This window comes from Centroberyx gerrardi, chromosome 13 (genome assembly GCF_048128805.1).
Source record: "Centroberyx gerrardi isolate f3 chromosome 13, fCenGer3.hap1.cur.20231027, whole genome shotgun sequence".
Lineage (NCBI taxonomy): Eukaryota > Metazoa > Chordata > Actinopteri > Beryciformes > Berycidae > Centroberyx > Centroberyx gerrardi.
In genome coordinates this window covers 27,789,557-27,802,187 of record NC_136009.1, presented here as the reverse complement: position 1 = coordinate 27,802,187, position 12,631 = coordinate 27,789,557, and the positions used below count along the sequence as shown (strand labels likewise).

The 12,631-nt window shown below is 41.6% G+C and overlaps 3 protein-coding genes across 4 annotated transcripts in view; 2 read left to right on the top strand and 1 right to left on the bottom strand.

The window, feature by feature from the left end:
- Positions 1-12,631, bottom strand: part of LOC139931438 (vasoactive intestinal polypeptide receptor 2-like) — a 141,464-nt gene that overhangs the window by 23,400 nt on the left and 105,433 nt on the right. The window lies entirely within an intron of this gene.
- LOC144537814 (tripartite motif-containing protein 16-like) lies at positions 496-7,553 on the top strand. 2 transcript variants are annotated; one of them, XM_078287553.1, is made up of 2 exons: positions 496-804; positions 4,389-7,553. In XM_078287553.1, the coding sequence occupies exon 2, from the start codon at positions 4,573-4,575 to the stop codon at positions 6,241-6,243; it is 1,671 nt and encodes a 556-aa protein (XP_078143679.1). In that variant the 5' UTR covers positions 496-804; positions 4,389-4,572; the 3' UTR covers positions 6,244-7,553. The 2 variants fall into 2 exon arrangements, with proteins under 2 accessions (XP_078143679.1, XP_078143678.1); XM_078287552.1 differs by having other exon boundaries at positions 4,303-7,553.
- On the top strand, positions 9,077-10,891 carry LOC144542114 (tripartite motif-containing protein 16-like). The gene has a single exon (XM_078287558.1). The coding sequence runs from the start codon at positions 9,201-9,203 to the stop codon at positions 10,860-10,862; it is 1,662 nt and encodes a 553-aa protein (XP_078143684.1). The 5' UTR covers positions 9,077-9,200; the 3' UTR covers positions 10,863-10,891.

Sequence of the window (12,631 nt, the reverse complement as noted above, 5' to 3'; positions counted from 1 at the left end):
AGATACTAGAGTTGATAGAACGACAGGAGGAGGGAGCACGCCGGGATGCATCTCCCCCTCTCTCGCCAACTACTCCCCCTCTCTCGCCATCTTCCTGGGGGTCGTCGCCTCTCATCTCCTCTCCTCTGCCATCGCCTGACACCTCCGGAGCTGACCCGGTGTAGGCCTCCAGCCACAACCAACAGATTCCCAGCTAGACGGCCTCTCTCTTCTTCCCCCCTTCCCTCCTTTTCATCTTGTGGGACTGCTGCAAGGCCTTGTGCAAAATGACCTCTATGTGACCTAAAGTGCTGCCTGTACAAGCTGCTTCTACCTCTACTTCCCCCTCATCACAACCAACGAAAGCAAGAACGTAAGGCCACACGGTTGAACTGAGTAAGAAAAATGTCACACTCGTCTCGATGTGAGGTGAAACTTGTGTGTGTGTGTGTGAAGCATATACCCCCGAGACTTGTTTGTGTGTAAACCCTGGACAAGATTCAGTAGAAAGAGGTGTGTGTGTCCTATACATGACACGTGATGAGTGGGTGTTTTATGCATGACATTTGAAACCTGCTTTGTGTGTAACTTGGACAGTATAAAGAGGCTGAGAAATTACTGTCCGGGGCCGCTTCTTGGACGACTGCAGCGGAGCTCTTTGTCACTCCGTAGAAGAATAATATCCTCTTTAATTCTTGCTGAAGTTAATAGAGCAGAACTTTGAATGTGCATGGTAGATAGGTAAATACAAAGAACATATTTAGATTTTTGTAAACCTGTCAACTTGAACTGCATTTGAAGACAAACCTTTGCTGGTTTTGTTGGGTGAGTAATAAAAAACAAATTTCTAAGATCTATTCTGTGTTTCTCTTGAGTGTGTCTATAAATAACTTAAGGAAGTGCAGTTTTGTGGTTAAGGTGAGCCGGGAGCGTATCTATGTTCCCAGGGTCCTACGTTCCCAAGGTGCTATGTTCCCAGGGTCCTAAGTTCCCAGGGTCTTATGTTCCCAAGGTCCTATGTTCCTAGGGTCCTATGTTCCCAGGGTCCTATGTTCCCAGGGTCCTATATGTTCCCAGGGTCCTATGTTCCCAGGGTCCTATGTTCCCAGGGTCCTATGTTCCCAGGGTCCTAAGTTCCCAGGGTCCTAAGTTCCCAAGGTCTTATGTTCCCAGGGTCCTAAGTTCCCCAGTTCAATATTCTGTTAACACACATTAACCCTCCTAATGTGTTGGGGTCAAATTTGACCCGTTTCAAGTTAAAATATTTCATAAATATTATCCATTTTTTTTTATTGGAACAACAAAACCAATGGTTATCATTTTATTTAATTTTGAAGGTCTCTAAAAAGAATTGTTACATCTGTGGTCAAATCTGACCCGGCAGAGAATATTAAAGAGTCTGGGTGGTTCTGTAGATAAAATTTTACTCAAACTTGACTCAAACTCTTGTTTGGGTTGGGTTTGATCCACAAAACTACCCAGAATGTGTTATTGCTGCATGCCATACAATTTATATAGTTTATAGAGCTGGGGAACATAGGACCCTGGGAACATAGGACCCTGGTAACATAGGACCCTGGAAGAGCACATATGTAGAACTGGGGAACATAGGACCCTGGGAACATAGGACCCTGGTAACATAGGACCCTGGGAACATAGGACTGACTCCGGTGACCCCTTCTCAGCTCTGCATAGAAGTGAGGAGATTTTGTTCCTTACGATAAAACGGTGTTTCGTTCACAACCCCCAAGAACCAAGTTGGAATCAGGGGTGACTCCCTTACATCGGCTCGAGAGCACGCAAGCTAGGTTGATAGGTCTTGAATTGGGTGAATAAGATTAGAGTGGGGACTTTAATCTGGGTGATCAAATACAGCAAAAAGTATTTTATTATTAATACTGACTGTATATATTTCCAGGCTAGCTGAATGAACATGAACAGATATGAATTGTTGTTGTACAAGATCCACTGTTTTAAAATTTGACTTCTTAATATGATTGTTTATTGTTGAGGGTTATATTCTTGTAAATGCTTTGGCAACACAAATTGTCTTGTCCTGCCAAGGAGAGAGAGAGAGAGAGAGAGAGAGAGAGAGAGAGAGAGAGAGAGAGAGAGAACCATTCTAAAACGTTTTTCTCGTCAGTTTAGATTTTTTTCTAAAAGACTTTCCACTTAATAGGTTTTGCACCTTTATTCTGAAATGTTGCACTTAAACAAGTGAGGGAGAAATGAGGGGAGAGAGAGATTGATCCAACGTTTAACTATTCCATTTCTATTTGTCATAATCTTCACTTCATATTGTAAACGAGAGCTAAACACACACTGCCTCACCAAAACTGCTCCTTGTTCTGGTATGAAGCAAAACCTGATAACTCTTCCCTCTTCTTCTTGGTCTCAAATACATGTTCCTTTAACTTTAATAAATACCACACACACATGCACACACACACACACACACACATGCACACACACACACACACACACACACACACACACACACACACACACACCGAAAGTTAATTATTTCTTCCATGCAACATTACCAACTTGTTTCACATCAGGAGTTGAACACATTTTCATGACTGGACCTCTAATGGGACATGAGATCTGCCTGTTCAAATTCTAGACACTTTTAAGCATTTTTGCCGATTATGTCAACACCACATGACCAATCAGCTCTATATCTGTATCTATATGTATTTGGTGGTAAAATTTGATCTACACTAGCCCAAATCCAAAAGTATGACTATGATTAGGGAAAACATCAGTACCTTGAAGGATTTTTTCAACTAAATAAGCAAAAAATCAAAAGACTTGACTTTATCCAGGCTGGAGTCTCAAAGGGTCTCAGAAACTACGCCTGAAAGAGGCTGGAGCCGGACAGAGGCGAAAATTAAAGTTTGCCGTAGGACAAAATTAAAAACATTTTTGGAAAGGCCTCGACCTGGAGAGTAACATATGTCAATATGAAGAACATGGGTGGTTCCTGCACTGCAATATTGCCCTTTGAACTCTGACCCCAGGCTACTTTTGAAGGCTTATTATGCAGCAACACAAGGGGCTAGAGACATGGGGTCAACTTCTCTAGGAAGCTATTGAGCTGCACTTTCATGAGAGTGGGGTTACTGATGGCAGGCGGCACTGAGTTGTGTTGAAATGCAATATTTTCTGAAATTCTCCTGCTTCCCATTAAGATGGCTCAAATCTGACAAAAGATTTGTTTTTCTCCACCCTCAAATACCCCAGTAACAATGTCAATTCCATGTTTACAATGTCAACTACGGGAGAAACAACAACAAAACTACAAAATCCACGCAGCAGGGCTTTTATTGTGAAGTGCTCATAGGAAGTGCCAAACAATGCAAACTCTAGTTTTGCTATTTTGCCGCGATTTCATCACGGGCAGAAAGAGGTATGCTCAATGATGAAACGGATTATGCAACTTTTAGAAACAGAACTCCCGGCTGCGTTCTTCTATTTAAATTGTGGTTATTGTAAAGTAGATGTAACGATACAGTCGTTATAAAGTGCTATCTTTTATACACTTCATTGAGATGCCACTGAAATAACTTGTTATATAGGTTATCAGCCAAATGTATTTATTTATCTAGCAGGTGACATCAAATGGTAAATGCAAGCGATTTTTTTTCATTTGGCCTCGAAATTGATCTACAACCATACTAACCATTTTTAAAAAAAAAATTAATATCAGCGCCAAAGAGCTCAAGCAAAGAAATGCATCAAAGCGGAATGCCTTATTGGGCAGAAACAGTACGCCAGACTGTGTGGTCTAGGAGAGAAAGATGCAGGCGTCCAATACTGCCGCGAGAGGCTTTACCATGCAGTCTATGGGACACCCGGTGCGTCCTATACAGACGCAGAAGGGTACCTTTAGCGTCGTTATAGCAACGCCAAGGGATTTTACAAAGAGTCAACATAGGACGAGTTGGGAATGAGAATGGGTTGGTGTGATATAGTTGTGTCATCGGAGGATATTAGTCTTTACAATTTGGAAAAGATTTTCTTAAAATGTATCAGTTTGAAAATTTCTACCACTAGAGGGGGAGGCTATAGGTTGTTGTTGTTGATGTTAATTTTAGAATTTAATCCAGATTTTATTTGGAGGTATTGAATATATTGAAGGTGTTGTTCTGGAAAATGTGGTGAAGGTGTGTGATACCGCTTTGTTTCCATGTGGTGAATGTAAGTGATGTTTTGTTGAGTAAGAAGTCGAGGTTGTGCCATAGTGGAGTGTATTTATTGTTATTTATTTATTGTATTATTGTTGCTTCTAATCCTCCTTGATTTTTGTGTTTCTGTCAGGTAGCCAATTTGATCCGTGCTGCCAGACTGCCTCATTCAAACTGATCCTCATCCTGTAATGTTTCCTGTTCCCTCCCCTGTCACAGATCTGCCAGTTTAAAGATGGGTGTAAACAACATGTTGTGAAGTGGAAGAGCTGACGAGCCCATTCACTGCAGATCAGCAAATTAACATTAAGAAAAGGAACAGAGTTTTGGTTTGGATCGGAGCACAACTTTTATCTGTTGAGAGAAAGTGAAACTATCTGACTCACTGTTACTGAGAAGTGAAATGGCGCAGCAAGGAATTCAGCTGGACGAGGCAAAATTCTGCTGTTCGATCTGTCTGGATCTACTGAAGGATCCGGTGACTATTCCCTGTGGGCACAGCTACTGCATGAGCTGTATTAAAAGCTGCTGGGATGAAGAGGATCAGAAGAAAATCCACAGCTGCCCCCAGTGCGCACAAACCTTCACACCAAGGCCTGTCCTGGTGAAAAATACCATGTTAGCAGAGTTGGTGGAGGACCAGAAGAAGACAGGACTCCAAGCTGCTCCTCCTGATCGCTGCTATGCCGGACCTGGAGATGTGGCCTGTGATGTCTGCACTGGGAGAAAGCTGAAAGCCCTCAAGTCCTGTCTGGTGTGTCTGGCCTCTTACTGTGAGCAGCACCTCCAGCCTCACTATGAATCTTCTACCTTTAAAAAACACAAGCTGGTCGAAGCCACCATGAAGCTTCAGGAGAACATCTGCTCTTGTCATGACGAGGTGATGAAGATTTTCTGCCGTACTGATCAGCAGTGTATCTGTTATCTCTGCTCCATGGATGAACATAAAGGCCACGACACAGTCTCAGCTGCAGCAGAAAGGACTGAGAGGCAGAAAGAGCTCGGGGTGAGTCGGCAAAAAATCCAGCAGAGAATCCAGAACAGAGAGAAAGATGTGAAGGTGCTTCAACAGGAGGTGGAGGCTACCAATCTCTCTGCTGATAAAGCAGTGGAGGACAGCGAGAAGATCTTCACTGAGCTGGTCCGTCTCATTGAGAAAAGAAGCTCTGATGTGAAGGAGCAGATCAGATCCCGGCAGAAAGCGGAAGTGAGTCGGGCCGAAGAACTTCAGGAGAAGCTGAAGCAGGAGATCGCTGAGCTGAGGAGGAAAGACGCTGAGCTGGAGCAGCTCTCACACACAGAGGATCACACCCATTTTCTACACAATTACCCCTCGCTGTCACGTCTCAGTGAATCTACAGACTCACCCAGCACCAATATCCATCCTCTGCGCTACTTTGAGGATGTGACTGCAGCTGTGTCAGAGGCCAGAGATAAACTACAGGACATTCTTACAGAGGAATGGCCTAAGATCTCAGGGACAGTGACTGAAGTGGATGTTTTACTGCCACAACCAGAGCCCAAGACCAGAGCTGGATTCTTAAAATATTCACGTCAAATCACACTGGATCCAAACACAGCAAACACACAGCTGTCATTATCTGAGGGGAACAAAAAAGCAACATGCATGAGAGAAAAACAGTTATATTATAGTCACCCAGACAGATTCATTGAATGGCATCTGGTCCTGAGTAGAGAGGGTCTGACTGGACGTTGTTACTGGGAGGTGGAGAGGAGCGGGAGCAGAGTTTCAATAGCAGTCGCATATAAGGATATTAGCAGAAGAGGGACTTTTAATGAATGTGTATTTGGATACAATGACAAGTCTTGGGCATTAGATTGTTACAACAATAGTTATCAATTCATACATAACAATATCAGAACTCCCATCCCAGGCCCTCGGTCCTCCAGAGTAGGAGTGTACCTGGATCACAGAGCAGGTATTCTGTCCTTCTACAGAGTCTCTGAAACCATGACTCTCCTCCACAGAGTCCAGACCACATTCACTCAGCCTCTCTATCCTGGATTTGGGCTTTATATTGGAGCCACTGTTGAGTTGAGTAAGCTCAAGTAGACAGGAGTTATTAAAGAAACACTGTGTGAGATTCAGATTTTTACCTTTTAAGTTTTTTTCTCCATCTCCGTCACTCAGCCTCACTGTGGTGTTTCTGCACTGCATTTCCCACAGATCACCTGTCAATCAAACAGTGTGGGCGGAGCTTGGATTTTCTGTTGATGCAGTTTGAGTTTCTCTTTTCTTTGTCTGTTCAGCCATGGTGGCTATCACTGCTCATGCTAACTACCCAGTTCTTCTTCTTCTGTTTATTCCAAACAAACCGGAAACGTAAAACGCATCACTTCCTGTGCGGCAGAGGAAAAACAATGGAAAAGTTTAATGAACTGGATATAGGTTGGATCACTATTGTGTTATATCAGTCAGTAATAGAGAGTATCCAAACAGACATTTAATCATATGAAAATGTAAACTGTTGTGTGGTCTATATAGTTCTTATTTTTGTTGCATATTTGTATTGTTGCTGTAATATTTTCTGCTGTTTCTGTTCCACTGCATGGGCCTTAATGGAGCCAGCACTAGAAGTCTTCCCTTTATTATAGCTGATTAGTTGTTAATATGTTGATTTTGTTCCCGGCACTTTGTAACTTTGTTAAGAAAAGTGAACTACAAATGTAATCATTATTATTATTATAATCAATAGGGAGAGGATTCATTGTTTTCCTCCACAGTGCTGACATACTGGTTTAACAGATTGATTGTGTGGATGAAGTGAATATGTAGATGGAAAGATTGAACCAGAGTCTTTTACCAGGTTTTAGTGATTTGATGTGTGATCAAAGTGAATGTTTGCAAAGATCAATAAAGTTTTTTTTTCCAAGAATGAATAAAGTATTTCTTCTGTATTCATTCCAGGAAGTCTATCAAAGCTGCTAGAGAAAATGTGAAACTAATATGACAGTATAACTGAGCCGATTTCCCCCTAAAACACAACAAAGTGCAGTCTTCATGTTTAGAGCAGATGTGGAATCAAAAGTCAAATGAAGCAGCAGTGTTACCAAAGAAGAAACACTAGTGAAGATGGAAAGAATGAAGGACAATCCTGTTGTTAATGGAACTGGTTAAATGTATGAATGAAGTGAATGTTTAGATGGAAAGACTGAAGGACAGTGTGGATGGATAACATTTGCCAATCAATCTCTATCCTTGCAACTTTCTTCACTGAAACAGTTTTGTCATGGAGGACTAAGCTTGCAACCTCCAAGTGTTTAATCATCTGTTGCTTTTTAGAAGCTAGATTGGCTTTGTGCACTTGCTCAATAAACAGAGTTTCTTCCGCAGGCCTGAAAAGCCTGGAAAAGTAGGAAGAATTCATTTGATCATTTCCAGGTCAAGTTTGGGAATCGCATAAAATGTCTGAAAAAGTTTTGTTCAGTCCTGACACACATATGACCACAGACTTTATGTAGTCGTGGACCAGCTGTCATTTCAGATATTGTGATGAAGAATAAACTTCAAAATGATATGAGCTAGTTAAGCCACGATCAGAATATTTCACACTGAACTGAGCAAAATCTTCAAAATCCAGCCAGGAAATGAAGGTCTGGAAAAAGTATTGAATATTGAAAAAGAACATGTGGAGAAACTTTGAATAAAATGTAGTGTGAATATAATTGAGGTTATTTTATAAATCAAGCTCCTTGCCTCCTTCCTTTGGCATTCATAAGAAAGCACATACAACAGTTTCATTCAAAACACAGAGAGGATACTCACTCCCCATGGCAATGTTTGGAAAAATTACTTTTCAAATCTATATCAAAATCCAGAATACTATGATTTAAACACATCAGACTTCCACAACTGGGAAATTGAAATCATTAGAAAATGCAATAAAACACCAAAATGCTTTGGACAGTCCAATCACACTGGAGGAGCTAAAAGTCAAACTTCCAGATATGAAAAATGGAAAAGCGTGTGGTATTGAGGGTATCAAGACAGAAATGTTAACAGCAGCAGTAAACTCTACATGGCCGTACTAAAATGATTTCATCTGGTCTTAGAAAGCAGCATATACCCCGAAATGTGGAACAAGGGACCGATTTCTCCTATATTTAAAAATGGAGACAATCTGAACCCCTATAATAACTACAGAGGAGTGTGTGTGAACTCTCATCTGGGAAAACTATTCTGTAGCATTATAAATTCAAGAATATTGTCCTTCCTCATTGAAAACAACATACTAAGTAAATCATGTCCAACAGTTTCATTCAAAACACAGAGAGGACACTCACTCTCCATCCCTGGGTTAACCTGTGCAAGGGTGGAAGTAACTGATTACATTTACTCAAGTTACTGTACTTGAGTAGCCTTTTGTGTACTTGTACTTTTTTTTTAAAGTTGATTTTTACAGCAGCACTTTTACTTCTACTCAAGTAAAATATCAGCAAAGTAACAGTGCTTCTTCTTGAGTAGGACATTCTAGTACTCTTTCCACCACTGAAGAGAGAGAGAGAGAGAGAGAGAGAGAGACAGACAGACAGACAGAGAGAGAGAGAGAGAGAGAGAGACAGACAGACAGACAGACAGAGAGACAGACAGAGAGAGAGAGAGAGGAATAAGGGGAGAGAGAGATTTATCATATTGTTCCGTTTCTATTTGTCATGATCTTCACTTCATATTGTAAACGAGAGCTAAACACACACTGCCTCTTTCAAACCGCTCCTCTTCCTGGAATAAAGCAAAGCCTGATAACTCCTCCCTCTTCTTCCTGGTCTCAAACACAGCCAGTTCCATTCTGTCCAGATGTTTCCTGTTCCCTCCCCTTTCACAGATCTGACAGTTTAAAGATGGGTGGAAACAACATGTTGTGAAGTGCAAGAGCTGACGAGCCCATTCACTGCAGATCAGCAAATTAACATGAAGACAAGGAACAGAGTTTTGGTTTGGATCGGAGCACAACTTGTTTTTTCAGTTGATAGAAAGTGAAACTATCTGACTCACTGTTACTGAGAAGTGAAATGGCGCAGCAAGGAATTCAGCTGGACGGGGCAAAACTCTGCTGTTCGATCTGTCTGGATCTACTGAAGGATCCGGTGACTATTCCCTGTGGGCACAGCTACTGCATGAGCTGTATTAAAAGCTGCTGGGATGAAGAGGATCAGAAGAAAATCCACAGCTGCCCCCAGTGCAGACAGACCTTCACACCAAGGCCTGTCCTGGTGAAAAATACCATGTTAGCAGAGTTGGTGGAGGACCTGAAGAAGACAGGACTCCAAGCTGCTCCTCCTGATCGCTGCTATGCCGGACCTGGAGATGTGGCCTGTGATTTCTGCACTGGGAGAAAGCTGAAAGCCATCAAGTCCTGTCTGATGTGTCTGGCCTCTTACTGTGAGCAGCACCTCCAGCCTCACTATGATGTAGCTCCATTAAAGAAACACAAGCTGGTCGAAGCCACCATGAAGCTTCAGGAGAACATCTGCTCTCGTCATGATGAGGTGATGAAGATTTTCTGCCGTACTGATCAGCAGTGTATCTGTTATCTCTGCTCCATGGATGAACATAAAGGCCACGACACAGTCTCAGCTGCAGCAGAAAGGACTGAGAGGCAGAAAGAGCTCGGGGTGAGTCGGCAAAAAATCCAGCAGAGAATCCAGAACGGAGAGAAAGATGTGAAGGTGCTTCAACATGAGGTGAAGGCTATCAATCTCTCTGCTGATAAAGCAGTGGAGGACAGCGAGAAGATCTTCACTGAGCTGGTCCGTCTCATTGAGAAAAGAAGCTCTGATGTGAAGGAGCAGATCAGATCCCGGCAGAAAGCGGAAGCGAGTCGGGCCGAAGAACTTCAGGAGAAGCTGAAGCAGGAGATCGCTGAGCTGAGGAGGAAAGACGCTGAGCTGGAGCAGCTCTCACACACAGAGGATCACACCCATTTTCTACACAATTACCCCTCGCTGTCACGTCTCAGTGAATCTACAGACTCACCCAGCACCAATATCCATCCTCTGCGCTACTTTGAGGATGTGACTGCAGCTGTGTCAGAGGCCAGAGATAAACTACAGGACATTCTTACAGAGGAATGGCCTAAGATCTCATGGACAGTGACTGAAGTGGATGTTTTACTGTCACAACCAAGAGAGCCCAAGACCAGAGCTGAATTCTTACAATATTCACGTCAAATCACACTGGATCCAAACACAGCAAACACAAATCTGTCATTATCTGAGGGGAACAGAAAAGCAACACGTGTGATAGAAAAACAATTATATTCTAGTCACCCAGACAGATTCAATAAATGGCGTCAGGTCCTGAGTAGAGAGGGTCTGACTGGACGTTGTTACTGGGAGGTGGAGTGGAGCAGGGGCAGAGTTTCAATAGCAGTCTCATATAAGGATATTAGCAGAACAGGGGGTACATGTGAGTTTGGATACAATGACAAGTCTTGGGCATTAGATTATTACTACAATCAATTCATACATAACAATATCAAAACTCCCATCCCAGGCCCTCTGTCCTCCAGAGTAGGAGTGTACCTGGATCACAGAGCAGGTATTCTGTCCTTCTACAGCGTCTCTGAAACCATGACTCTCATCCACAGAGTCCAGACCACATTCACTCAGCCTCTCTATCCTGGACTTTGGCTTGGTGTTAGAGCCACTGCTGAGTTGTGTAAGCACAAGTAGACAGGAGTTATAAAAGCAGCAATGTGTGAGATTGTTTTTTACGTTTTTCTTTTTTTCTCCATCTTTGTCCCTCAGCCTCACTGTGGTGTTTCTGCACTGCACTTCCCACAGATCACCTGTCAATCAAACAGTGTGGGCGGAGCTTGGATTTTCTGTTGATGCAGTTTGAGTTTCTCTTTTCTTTGTCTGTTCAGCCATGGTGGCTATCACTGCTCATGCTAACTACCCAGCTCTTCTTCTTCTTCTGTTTATTCCAAACAAACCGGAAACGGAAAACGCATCACTTCCTGTGCGGCAGAGGAAAAACAATGGAAAAGTTTTCATGAACTGGATATAGGTTGGATCACTATTGTGTTATATCAGTCAGTAATAGAGAGTATCCAAATGAACATTTAATCATATGAAAATGTAAACTGTTGTGTGGTCTATATAGTTCTTATTTTTGTTGCATATTTGTATTGTTGCTGTAATATTTTCTGCTGTTTCTGTTCCACTGCATGGGCCTTAATGGAGCCAGCACTAGAAGTCTTCCCTTTATTATAGCTGAATAGTTGTTAATATGTTGATTTTGTTCCCGGCACTTTGTAACTTTGTTAAGATAAGTGAACTACAAATGTAATCATTATTATTATTATAATCAATAGGGAGAGGATTCATTGTTTTCCTCCACAGTGCTGACATACTGGTTTAACAGATTGATTGTGTGGATGAAGTGAATATGTAGATGGAAAGATTGAACCAGAGTCTTTTACCAGGTTTTAGTGATTTGATGTGTGATCAAAGTGAATGTTTGCAAAGATCAATAAAGTTTTTTTTTTCCAAGAATGAATAAAGTATTTCTTCTGTATTCATTCCAGGAAGTCTATCAAAGCTGCTAGAGAAAATGTGAAACTAATATGACAGTATAACTGAGCCGATTTCCCCCTAAAACACAACAAAGTGCAGTCTTCATGTTTAGAGCAGATGTGGAATCAAAAGTCAAATGAAGCAGCAGTGTTACCAAAGAAGAAACACTAGTGAAGATGGAAAGAATGAAGGACAATCCTGTTGTTAATGGAACTGGTTAAATGTATGAATGAAGTGAATGTTTAGATGGAAAGACTGAAGGACAGTGTGGATGGATAACATTTGCCAATCAATCTCTATCCTTGCAACTTTCTTCACTGAAACAGTTTTGTCATGGAGGACTAAGCTTGCAACCTCCAAGTGTTTAATCATCTGTTGCTTTTTAGAAGCTAGATTGGCTTTGTGCACTTGCTCAATAAACAGAGTTTCTTCCACAGGCCTGAAAAGCCTGGAAAAGTAGGAAGAATTCATTTGATCATTTCCAGGTCAAGTTTGGGAATCGCATAAAATGTCTGAAAAAGTTTTGTTCAGTCCTGACACACATATGACCACAGACTTTATGTAGTCGTGGACCAGCTGTCATTTCAGATATTGTGATGAAGAATAAACTTCAAAATGATATGAGCTAGTTAAGCCACTATCAGAATATTTCACACTGAACTGAGCAAAATCTTCAAAATCCAGCCAGGAAAAAAAGGTCTGGAAAAAGTATTGAATATTGAAACAGAACATGTGGAAAAATCTTGAATAAAATGTAGTGTGAATATCATATAGGATATTTTATGAATCAAATTGCTTGCTTCCTTTATTTCTGCTTGTAATACTCACCACACATCCATTCATATATATTTCAAGTTCAGTTTTAGTTCATTTTCAGTGGGTTTGGTAGTTTTAGTTTTGTTTTATCTATCTATCTATCTATC

What these genes read in the sequence shown, in the direction of transcription:
- LOC144542114 (XM_078287558.1), top strand. Translation starts at nt 9,201, where the DNA reads ATGGCGCAGCAAGGAATTCAGCTGGACGGGGCAAAACTCTGCTGTTCG.
- LOC144537814 (XM_078287553.1), top strand. Translation starts at nt 4,573, where the DNA reads ATGGCGCAGCAAGGAATTCAGCTGGACGAGGCAAAATTCTGCTGTTCG.